The following is a 12,450-nucleotide window of genomic DNA, read 5'->3' as shown; positions in this document are numbered from 1 at the left end:
AAGATCATTAATATACACAATACTGCAACATGTTCAATTTTAACATGTTTGTTTAACTTCTACTTGCATACTAATAATTTGTGAGCTTTTTATTTGAATGTAATGTCATAATTGTGCTTAATAAGTATATTTAAAGAAAATAATAAGCATATATTTTAACTGTACGAGCTGGAGAGGATTTATCTTAACCGTCTGTTCTGGTAAATCTGTTATCTTCTACAAATCTGAGCTGTATAGAACTTTTTGTTTCGCAGGCAATTACTGTAAAACAACAAGAAAAAGGCTGTAACAGTATTCTGAATGACAGGCATGACCACCAGTATTGATTTGACATGGAATGTAACTTATTACTGGCAGCATTAATGTCCTAATAAAAATATGTCTGTGTATTTGTTCGTGTGTTGCTTGGTTGTGGTGCGGAGTGAAGCTGTCCAGAAGCAGCAGTGGAAATGCAGGAGGGGAGAGATTAGGGAGGCTACACTGATATACTGCAGCATGACTGCACACACACACACACACACATAAAATAAGGTCAGCTGACCAGTGTGAATGTGTGCGTCTCGGTTCGGCTACTAGAAGTGCTTTAAAGTCACATGGGCTCACCAGCTGCGCACTGAAAGGACAACTGTTCCAGGTTCTGTTCCAGGCGTGAGAAAAAAGAAAGCCTCATTCAAAAGCCTATTGACAGTCTAACGAAGGAACAATACCAAAATAAAAAAGCCTTGGAATCGAACCTCACTCCAAATGTTTAGAAAACGATGCTGAATTATGATATAATGATGTATTATTTCATTTTTTCTTCATCTTAGAATATGAAAAGTAAACTCTGAGTGGAGACCTATTCAGTTGATTATGCATGGTGAAGACATATACATGTTTTTTTTGTGTGAATGTGAATTATGTAATAGATATGATTGGATGCTGTCCAGATCGCTGAAGCTTTTTTTGTGTGTGCCAGTAAATCATTTTAAATGATGAAGGACTCTGTTGGGATCTGGGGTGTAGCGAGCTAATACCTGCTGGGCCGACCATTCAAGGACAGTTATCCTCCTGGGAGTGAAATAGATTCACAGTCGGTTCATCTGTCAAACTGATCTGGTGTCAGTCCAGTCCATTGTCCCGGCTCTTACCATGTGCTTCGTTGCGGCCCCCAAAATGAATGAATAAAATCTCATCCTCCGCGATCTCGGGCTGCACCTGAACTCTCTCTGTTCTTAAATCAAATCGGGAAGATTATTTGAGAGCAGCTGGCGGAAGCCCACATAATCTTTAATTTGATTTCTGAGACATTTCAAACAACGGTCGGCTCGCTAATGATGCATCATGGGAGGGCAGAGCAGCGAGGTGTGGGAGTGGAAGAAACGGCTGCCATTTAAGCACCACACGTGAAGACGTCCTATTTGTATGCAGTGCATCAACCGGAATTAGGAAAGTATTACACGGCGGGGAGAAAATAGCTCGGCACGCTGTGTCTGCAGGGAGGTCAGCTTCAAGTAACACCTGCTGAGAGTCGACGATGAACCAACAGTGGGAGAAACTCTGATCACGTCCCCGAAAGTGAATGTGCTTCCTAAATCTGCACAATGAAAAAACAAATATATATATAGATATGGTATTTATCTGACAGCAGAATGAAGGCTACAAAAGACGGAAATACATTTGAAGGTTATAAGGGTTTCCAATGAAAACAAGAAGAGTGGAGCTAAAGAAATCCCAAAGACCAGCGTTCCCCGTTGGCTGTGTGTGTGTGTGTGTGTGTGTGTGTGTGTGTCTGTGTGTGTGTGTGTGTGTGTGTGAGTGAGACACAGTGGAACACAGTGACAGCTGGAGGTGATTTGCGTTTCAGACACCCCCAGCTCCCACTGCCCACACACACACACACACACACACACACACACACACACACACACACACACACACGGTGCCGTCTCTATAGGAACCGCATGTGACCAGTGAAGCACGAGCTTCCAGCTCATCTTTCTCATTGAGAAAGAAAACAATCCCGACACTTCTGAGTAATACAGTTATACGCTGCTATATTGTTGCTCCCCGTTTTGTGCGTCAGCGGATCAACGTTTGATAATAAGCACTGAGCACAACGTGAGCTTGGCGGTCAAGTCGGCAGCTATTTAGTCCTAATCCAAAGTATTGGGCCAATTGTGTTGGCTGCTCAACATTTCAGAAGAAGCCCTAGAAGCTGAAGAAGCTGTCCTATGTTTTTGAAGGCAAAAGCTGAGATGAGAGACGCGGAAAAGGCTTCAGGAGCAGATACGGCTTTCCAAGCTGTCCGAATAATATGTTGTAAGTGAACTTGTTGAAAGCAGCTTGAGGCAAATACGTTCACAAGGGAAGTCAGAACTAGAGGTGGACGCCGGATGGTAGAAAAAAGGATGAAAAGAAGGTCTGAACCAGGAAGAACATTCAGGGTGAGGTCAGAGGTCGAAGGGTTCTCTGTCTCTCTGTCTCTCTCTCTCTCTCTCCGCTGTAAACACATCTCTACATCTTCAGTGCATTGTCCGAAGCTGACAGCAGCCCAGGCCAGCCACAAAGCAGTGTAGTGTTTTCAGTGAGAGAGAGAGAGAGAGAGAGAGAGCTATGAAGAGAGAGGAAGGACAGGATGGAAGCAGGAACACTGATGGTTTACTCATTTTAACAGTTGGTTTTGCAGGTTTTTACAATAAAGATTTTTACAATAAAGTGATACAATTTGAAAACGTTAGCCTCCATGTATGCTACTAATATCTACCCATCTACTGTGTTCGTCACCAGAAACGTATCATGCATCAATAAGACATATTTAAAACTATTTGACAACTTCATAAAAAGCATGCACGCGCCATTTTAAGATTTTTCAAGGGCCTTCAGTATTTGGGCTGATTAATGGTACATGAATGCATTTCTATGTTTATGTATTATTTATATATGCAAATACATTTCTCTTAACCCAATATGAAAATGTTTCAACCAATTATGGATGAGAGAATCTCTCTCTCTCTCTCTCTCTCTCTCTCTCTCTCTCTCTCTCTCTCTCTCTCTCTCTCTCTCTCTCTCTCTCTCTCTCTCTCTCTCTCTCTCTCTCTCTCTCTCTCTCTCTCTCTCTCTCTCTCTCTCTCTCTCTCTCTCTCTCTCTCTCTCTCTCTCGTGTCAAGACAGCCAGAAGAAAAGTAGGACTTCTGATTGTAACCTTCAAAATAAAAGCCTCATTCCTAAACATGGCACTCCTTTTTGGAGAGGTGCAACAAAAGTGAAAACCTCAAGCGCTTTTTCAGGCTATCTGGCAGTTTCAAAGTCCAGGACATTTAACTTAAGACTGTGGCACAGGTTTGAATTCTGCAGATTTAATAATAGTAGTTTACAACCATCCTGATTTGTTCGGATTTTGTTTTTTAAAAATGTGACTTGAATTTCACCTCAAAACGCAAACTCCAATACTTACTAAAAAAAACCTGCTTAGTTAAGTTTCCATTTAAAAAGCAGAGCCGCAACTTCCGGTTTTGATCCGTTAACATTGTTGCAGCTCAGACACTGAATACACTCACGGTGATTTATTGGTGTGCAAACGTTTGTTTCTTTGTGCATTTAATACACATTACCGTAATTAAATAATAATTCCGGGGGGGGTTCGAACATTCACAGGTGAAATAAAAGCACACTAGCTAACGTAACGTCAGCTTCTCTCTCCCAGCGGTGACGTTAGCTTTGAAGTCTTTTAGCAGGGAGTGTGGGAGTGAAGACGACACTTCTTAACTTTAGTGTATCAAGTTGTGTAACTACATGTCAAGAAGGGAAACTCACCGGCAACATCCCTGCTGGTCAGTCTTCCTGTCCCGTTAGAAAATACAACTTTCTCCTCTTCTCTGTCCTCCACTCTTCTTCTACTGATCTTTTTCGGTCTTTATCGGGTAATTGTCCATACATCCAAATTCTTCTTCTTCTCCTTCTCCTTCTCCTTCTTCTTCTTCTTCTTCTTTGCAGCCAGATATCCAGATGCCCAGACAACTAAAACTCCTGCTCCTAACCACTTTCCTCTTCCAATCCCTCCCTCTTCCTTCCCCTCTCTCTCTCTCTCTCTCTCTCTCTCTCACGCGCACGAACACACGCGCGAGTCTTCTGTTTCACTCCGCGAGAGGAAATACAAACTGGATGTGAGGAGGCTGGAGACACAGACGTGTCCGTGGTTTCATCCTCCGGTTGGGTCTGCGGGGTGAACTGGGTCACCGTCCCGGTGATCCCTCCCATCTGCCCCCGGTCTCCTCCTCCTGTGCGACGAATAGCCTCCAGGTTTAGTTACAAATGTAGCAACAACGACACAAACTAATAGTTGGTGGAACGATCACCAATATAAAAATCGATACTATTTTCCGGAGATGTGATTTTGAGCGAGAGCGCCCCCTGCGGTGTGAAGATCAATGTTTACCTTCAGTGTTACAGCTAATATGTGACAGTTCAGTGCTCCAATTTACAGTATGTGACTCTAACACACTCATAATAATGATCTTTAATGCAGATTTTAGTACAACGTCATGTCATTATATGGTATTTCTAAATGCAATCCTTTGAGGACATGTCTATAACAAACACCGCTCACATCCATGTATTTCTAACCCTAACTTTCGTCTTTATATCGCTCCATTTGTAATGTTTTTTTAAATTTTTTAATCAAATAAAGAAAAGATAGCAGTGTCTTTTAACTCCACGGGACCCACACACACACACACACACACACACGGTGCCGTGTAGCTTACAGCGAGCTTAGAGATGTTCAGCTGTCATATATTCAGCAGATTATCACAGAGCTGTCCTCTGCTGCCAAGGACGCTGTAGGCCTGTGTGTGTGTGTGTGTGTGTGTGTGTGTGTGTGTGTGTGTGTGTGTGTGTTCTCTGACTGATCAAGTGACATTGTACAAACTCTAATAATATGGAGCGTCACATTGCAGTTCAGTAGTAACTTTGCTGTATTCGTCTAACACTCTGAACTGCAGGACTTAATCAGTTATTCTCACTGTGTTCGACCCTTGAGAACAGAATGGAATCACCAATCAGCGCCCCCAAAAAACATGTCAAAATATTGAGAAAGTGGTATTTGTTTTACATTTGAACCAAAGTGCAAAATGACTCAATTATAAAGTTCACTATTTGGCAGGACGTTACCGCCCTCTGCTGTTTGTAGTTGGCACTACAAACACGCCTGACTGCAATTTGTACTATTTCATTTTTTTAATGGTAGTTGTGCCAGAAAAGTGTGTGTTGTCTGTATACCTGGAACAATCTATTTTCTGTTTTATCACTCTGTACAACACGTTAACTACATTTCAATAAGATTGTGCTCAACAGATCAAACCACACTTGAGCGAATAAGGGAAATGAAATGTTACTTTCCTCACACTATGAAGTCCACCTAGATAATAATCTAGGTATAATAGGACGTAGAACTGAAATCCAGTGAGGCGTTTCTGTCTGAGCATGAACAAGGAAAGCAATGAAAAGCAGCATTGTCGATACGCCTCTTCCTCGGATATGTATTTTAAGAATGAAGTCGCGGTCATTCACTGTGGCTCTTTTGTTCAAGGTTGGTTCATGTGTGTGTTATCGGGTCAGTCAATAAAACCAATCAACCTTGAATTGGCTCCACGGGATGCTGTCACTCCACTCTGACGGCCACAGAGAGAGAGAGAGAGAGAGAGAGAGAGAGAGAGAGAGAGAGAGAGAGAGAGAGAGAGAGAGAGAGAGAGAGAGAGAGGCTTTGCATCACGTTGGGCAGCTGCCATATTCCAGCTACATCCCTATACGCCGTCCTGTTAGCGCGACCTGGAACTGTTGTGGACGCAGATGGTTGAATTCTTCAAAAGGGATGTCCCTGTTGTTGACCTCTTATCGGAAACAGATCGGCGCTACGCTAGTGGCTGATAATCGGGAATAGTTTTTTGAGAATTTAATCAAATTAAGCTGGAAAATAAAATAAAGAACACTGCTTGTTCTCTAAACTTCCATCTAACTAAAATCAGGGTGATGAAACATGTTCCGCAACAAGCAACAATTACTAAACACTTTAATTGTTCAACAAGACTAGATTTCTTCTTCTAGCATACAATACATTTCACAAAAAAGAAAAAGAAACACTGTGGAATCAATCAATGACAAGTACAAATAGTTAAATAGGGTACAGGGAAAGAAAAGAAAAACCTAGATGAATAATAACATCACAAGGACCCAACAGCATCCTACAAAGCACAGCAGCTGACCAGTAGCTGTTAAGTATTCTTAGAACCTTGGGTGCGAAGAGAAGTACAGAGTTCTAGCTAATAGGTACAGAGCCGGAGAGGCGAGAACCAAAGGTTTCCGTGGCAGCCAGGCGTCGGCTCGGCAGTCCGGTTCGGTGGTGGTCGTCGTCGTCGTCGTGATTCAGAAAGTATTCAGCAGATTGTCCTGCTTGTACTCATGTTGCACTACATGGTGCAGCAGTGAAGTAAGCTAACGGGACAATCCACCAAAACCTTAAAGTGATCCACTCGTGAATATCTTAAACGCTGGCCCTCTTTGCCTTGGCGACATTATGAAGGACAGTGTTGAACATTTACAGCCAACAACAGGTGTGTTTTCTAGAGAAGCAGACGGCCGCTGCCTCCGACATGAGACATACGGCGGACGGGGCGGATGGTCGCGCTCGTTGGACACAGCACACGTCACATGTAGAACTCGCTAATGCCTTTAAATGGCGGACGCTTTCTAACTCGTCCGAGTCGTCCGGCACCGTTCCCGGTGCAGGGCATCGATTTGGTCGAGGGGGAAATATTGGAATGAACAAAATCCAGTCTGAACCACTGCGTGGATTGATTTGCAATAAACCAGCAGGCCTCTGCAAGCACAGATCAGCAGACGAGCTTCGACATCACAAGAAGGAATCTACGGCCGACCATACCCGACTACTGACACAGAATGTTCCATGTTCGAGGAATACTTCAACACTGAAACGACTTCTTTGATTTACACACCTATTACTCGCCCCCGTGTTACCTTGAATTCTCCACGGCGAACAAAGAATCCAAAACCGGAGGAAACTCTCGATGGACCGAGGGAAACTATATCCCAACATACGCGATGTTTTTGCTGCGGTTGAACGCTGCCCCACCCTTCTGTTTACTTAAAAAACATCCGGACTTTCCTGCATTTCATGATTCACGGTTCCCTGTGGAGGCCGAGAGGAAAAAACTGAGGGTGACTGACTAACAGAAGGTCATTTTGGGGGTGAAGTATTCCTTTAACATCAACAGTATTTATTGTAGCTGCAAGTTTAATAGTGTTTTTAACTGATTAACAGTGACGCTGACAGTTCAAAATAATTCTGCGTGGGGTCTCGTTTTAATGGGCTATGTGTGTGTGTGTGTGTGTGGGGGGGGGGGGGGTACATATGAAGGTGAGGTCACAGACCAAGGAACAGTAATACAAACTTTTATACAACCTCTACTTTTTTTAATGTAAAGTTGCCTGCCTATGTTTTCAAAAGATTTTCAGAAAATGTCACATTAGGTCCCTTTTATTTTGGTAAATACATGAAATTTTGATTGGATTCCACCGGCCCCAATGTTACCAACCAATGTTTACCCTAAAATGCCAACTCTCCATTTGACGTCACGCGGTGAGAGTCTCCGATGAAGCTGCGGTGAAGATGCATGGGGTTGTAGATTCCTACTGTATAGAGCAGCTCTGACCGTTGGCATCCTTGGAGCGCAGACACAGTTTAGCTTTGTAGCTCTCCAGGTACAGCAGCTGCTTGGAGTTGAACGCTCCGCGGCGCTTCCTGACAACATTTAAAAAAAAAAGAATATGTGCTCAAAACATTTCTTTCCTTCAGACGATAACAGATTGTGTGTTTGTGTATGTGTATGTGTGTGTGTGTACTCACAGTCTTATGAAGTGCACAGCATCTTCATACTCCATCCCACACTCGATTAGAGCCAGGGCCACCAACACAGGAGCTCTGAGGACAAACGGCAAATAGATGCAAGCGTGCAACCATCTGTTTGGACAATAGTCCTGTGGCTCCACTTCAAAAAGGCGGTGGCCGGTATTTTACAATTTTGCAAATCAAATCAAGTGCAACAGAGCTTTATACTGTGCAACACTACTACAACTGACAATGATTGCATTAAAACAACAGGTTTTGTGTACATTGGGAGACAAAAACAACATCTGAGAACTAACAGACCTGGGTAGATATTAATATGTGGTAAACACAACATATCTTTCCCGTGTCTCGCGCATACTAACCTTCCTAGTCCAGCGACGCAGTGCACGGCCACGCAGATGCCCGGCTCGTCCCTAAACTTAGTCTGCAGCAGGTTCAGCCAATCGTCAACCAGCTGTTCCGGGGGAGCGGAGCCATCGTCAAACGGCCAATCCTGGAGGGGACATCGAGTCGTTATTTTATCGCATCAATTTGTTGAAAATGTTTGGGTTTTCCTGGTTATGACTAAACTGACAATAACTTTCCCCATTTTGCAGTGCTGTCCAAATGTATAGTGAAAATAGTTATACGTTATATAGTGGAAGCAGTGTATTAAGGGTTCATTTCGACCAAAACCTTGTTGGATTTAGGATTAGCATTGTATTTTAGACGTTGATAGTAAGTGAATGAGTAGGCGTGATCTGCTGTGTGTCTGTGCCACTTACCAGGACTTGTATACCTTCTTGCTCCACTGGTGTCTTGTCATATGTGGCAGCACACACTCTCACCAGGGTGTTAACTCCATATGCCTTCAGATCCTGCACATCAAAAACACGCTTTTAAAATGCAGCATGTCACTGTTGCTCCCTCCATTACTAAAAGAAAATGACTGATGGATATGCATGAATTATTACAAAGGTGCGCTACCTCAATAAACCTTCCGAGTTGTGCATTGGTGGGGTTGTGCGTAATGAGAAATCTCAGGCAGTCATAAGAGATCTCCACTGGAGCCGGTCGGTTCATTTTTAGACCCTCAAGAGGTTTATTGACACAGGGAAAAAAGGTGAGAAAAGTTCTATGCTTATAATGGAGAAGATAAAGAAATAATGAAATAAGTGTTTCAATTGTTTAAAAATGTAAAAAGCAAAAAATAAATAACTGTTTGCCAATAATTTAATAACTAATGCAGCCGTATCAATTATGGGCACAAAAACTGTAACTATTCTATTAATAAATAAAAAATACAATACAAATTTCCTGGGGGTTTAAATTGTTCTTGGCAATGAAGAAATAACTCAAATTGGCTTGGTTAAAAATAAATATTAAACTCAAAAAGACTGGAGCGGACAGCCAAAATCCAGAAGGCAAAAATAAATAAAAATGAAGACAGAAAAAAAGATCTGCCCTTCCTTCCTTTCAAATCTGCTAGCCCATTCAGAGAAGACTTGGCCGAATCAAGGCAGAAGCAGAAAAGGAGAAGAGCCGTGAGGAAACCCCTGGGTTAAACCCAAAGCCTCTCCCACTCCCCAGGACAGGTGACAGGCTGAAGGTTGGCTTGTCTTCATATGGATTGAACACGATGGCAGTAAGGACCTATGAGGACATGGAGACGGCCATTAAGGTTTCCTTCCAAATTGCTTTTTGTTTTGTTACTGTATTATGATATTTTCTTTCTGTATAGAGCTTTTAGTGTGAATAAGAACTGATAACCATATACCTGTCCTTTTTCTAGGCCAACACTGGATAACTTAAACGACTAAGTACATATATGAACATGAACTTACATCTCTTCTGATTCATTACACCGCTACTCTCTGCTGCCTCATATACATTCAACAGTGGGAACTGTATTCCTCCCCATTATGCACCTGAATAAATGACACAACCAAGCCATGACACCTACACACCTGTGCACGTACACGGCAGTGTTTGCGCGTGGCTGGCGTCTCCTCTTCACTTGTCCACAATAAACAGCAGGTGCTGGGCTTGGCAAAACTCCCCTCCGAGCCTCGCAAACGCCATACATGTGCACCCTGAGAGAGAGAGAGAGAGAGAGAGAGAGAGAGAGAGAAAGTAGTTTGCATGGCAAAGATGCACAAGAATGGTTTGCAGCGAGTCGCGGGCGAGACACTCACTGTGATGAGCGCTGAGGAGGTGGTTCATTGAGCGTACACAGGAAAATGTGTCGGCTCCGGGATGTAGACACACCATTGATGATGATGCTGCTGCTTCTCTGGGTCCTGGCTGACAACGGCCCGCTAGCGTGCTGCTAACCTGCTGCGAGAGAGAGAGAGAGAGAGAGAGAGAGAGAGAGAGAGAGAGAGAGAGAGAGGACGCGTTAATAGTGGCTCAAGTAACGCCAGCTAGCTCCCTGCATTGCGCGTTCACGAGACCGTTTGGTCACGTGAACGCGGAACATTCCATATTCAACCTGTGTCTTATAAAATATATACAAATAACTGACTTTTAGAAAGCTAAGATGTTCCGTTAGCCAGCTAGCTAAACTATACGAATTGACACAATTAATAAACGGCTCGCCGAGCACACATAGCTAGCTAGAGGCTACATGTTTCTAGCTAGCTCGTCATGTAACTATAGTTACGCCCCAAAAAAGCTACAACGTTAACTTGGCATGTTCAGAAACGACTTACGTCAACGTTATTTAGAAACTAGCAACGTCATATATACTAACGTAACGCTATATATATAACGTATGTGTATGGGCTCAGCCGCCAGCCAGGGCATGTAAGCTAAAACCAGGTCAACGACCATGTTCCTAGAATAAACTTCCACGTTAATGCGTTGGCTGGTTTTCAATGGCAGCCTAGTGACAGCGGGAGATGGAGGTCTGTGACACGGTAGTAACGGTTGCTAGCTGTATCAAACGCACACGACTGACACAGGTAACGTTACTTACAAAACGCAGGTGTTTCACCGAAAATCCAGACGATTCTACTGGCAGGGAAGAGTCTGCGGAGACATGTTGAACAGAAGTGTCAAGTTAGCCCCGATTTACAAAACAAACGCGACTTCCGGTTGCGAGCTTTCCATAATAAAACTAATTGGAAAAAAAGGAATTCACCCTAAAACTGTTTGGAAAATCAAGCCTGACCGTTTTAATTTGCAAGAACACTTTATTTATTTTTTATCATTCAATCTTCACATTATGTTGATTTATTAAAAGAAATACAAAGTGCCATTTTATTCCTTTGTAGTTAGTTTTAGATAGATAGATAGATAGACATATACTTTATTTATTACATTTCTTGTCATAGTAGCGCTCTACAACTTGAAGATACAAATAAACACACAAGATACACGTTAAAATATATAAAGAAGCAACAGGGATGAAAGATATATAAAAATAAAATAAAATAAAAATAAAGTAAAATATAAACGTATATATATATATATATTTCATTCCAGTTAGTTGTATTCTATTATTTTGTGTGTGTATATATATATATATATATATATATATATATATATATATATATATATATATATATATATATATATATATATATATAAGGTAAGTAAGTAATAAGAAAGTAAGTCAACTTGAATGGATTGGTATATGGTCTCTCTCCTGTGTCACGTTGTATTAATCCAGACATAACAGTCTAACTTTCCAAGTCATATTTACTTCATGTACTATTACTGTATGATCAAATAAGGCTGCGTGCAGGCAAATTGTGACTGTCAAGCAGATGTTGAAGTCATTGCTGCCATCTACAGTTTGCAAAAAGTAAACAAGATATATACTGGCTGTATTACATATAATAATCCTCTATCAGTCTCTCTATCTCAATTATATTCAATTCAATTCATTTTAATTAAATGTTCTTTTGGCTAATGCATCATAACATGAAAGTAAAACACAATTTTTCTCTTTCTCTCTCTCTCAATTAAACTAAATTAAATTCAGTTCAATTCAATGTGACTGTCTTTGGGACTTTGTCACTGTGTTGAAGGTACAGCTGAGGCGGATAGGAATGTCATTAGTTTTGGCATTTAAAATAACAAATGTGACCGGATGATGTTGATGGATCAAAAGTCCAGTGATCGGCCAAGTCATTTCACTTAATACAAGTTGCTGGTTGCACTGGTGACCTGGTGACCTGGTGACCTGGTGACTTGGTGACCTGATGACTTGGTGACCTGATGACTTGGTGACCTGATGACTTGGTGCAGACAAAACAACCTGCAGCTCAACACTGGAGATGGTTGTGGATTTCCAGAAGAACCGTTTCCTTCGTGCTGCAGTCGGGTTCTTGGACAAAGCCGAGACCCCCACTGACGCCCAGGACTGTCTCCTCCAACATCTTTTCTTTTCTTATTAAAATACACTTGCCACTTTTATTTTATAACATAAACTTGTTTAAAGTACTGTTATCGGTTTTAAAGTACTGTTATCTGTTTGTCGTTTACCACATTTATCTATGTTTATTGTATTTATTATATTATATTTATTATTTTATTTTTATTGTTTTATCCTATGTCTA

The 12,450-nt window shown here is 41.8% G+C and overlaps 1 protein-coding gene across 1 annotated transcript; it reads right to left on the bottom strand.

Annotated features, from left to right (window-relative positions):
* Window positions 1–6,032: 6,032 nt before the first annotated feature.
* LOC306735771 (protein tyrosine phosphatase type IVA 2-like) lies at window positions 6,033–10,150 on the bottom strand. Its single transcript, XM_079217320.1, has 7 exons — window positions 10,081–10,150; window positions 9,853–9,978; window positions 8,873–9,538; window positions 8,671–8,763; window positions 8,269–8,399; window positions 7,904–7,978; window positions 6,033–7,798 (listed from the first exon to the last, which is right to left on the bottom strand). Exons 3-7 carry the CDS (start codon window positions 8,966–8,968, stop codon window positions 7,687–7,689), a joined length of 507 nt encoding a protein of 168 aa, XP_079073446.1. The 5' UTR covers window positions 8,969–9,538; window positions 9,853–9,978; window positions 10,081–10,150; the 3' UTR covers window positions 6,033–7,686.
* Between the last annotated feature and the right edge of the window lie 2,300 nt (window positions 10,151–12,450).

This window comes from Taurulus bubalis, assembly GCF_910589615.1.
Source record: "Taurulus bubalis genome assembly, chromosome: 4".
Classification (NCBI taxonomy): Eukaryota; Metazoa; Chordata; class Actinopteri; order Perciformes; family Cottidae; genus Taurulus; species Taurulus bubalis.
Note: the sequence above shows the minus strand (reverse complement) of the source record. Positions and strands in the feature narration are given on the sequence as shown.

Coding starts and splice junctions, on each gene's coding strand:
- LOC306735771 (XM_079217320.1), bottom strand. CDS start 8,968: ATGAACCGACCGGCTCCAGTGGAGATCTCTTATGACTGCCTGAGATTT. Junction 8,764..8,872: donor AACTCGGAAGGTTTATTGAG/GTAGCGCACCTT, acceptor TTTGATGTGCAG/GATCTGAAGGCATATGGAGT. Junction 7,979..8,268: donor TGCGTCGCTGGACTAGGAAG/GTTAGTATGCGC, acceptor GTTTGTCCTCAG/AGCTCCTGTGTTGGTGGCCC.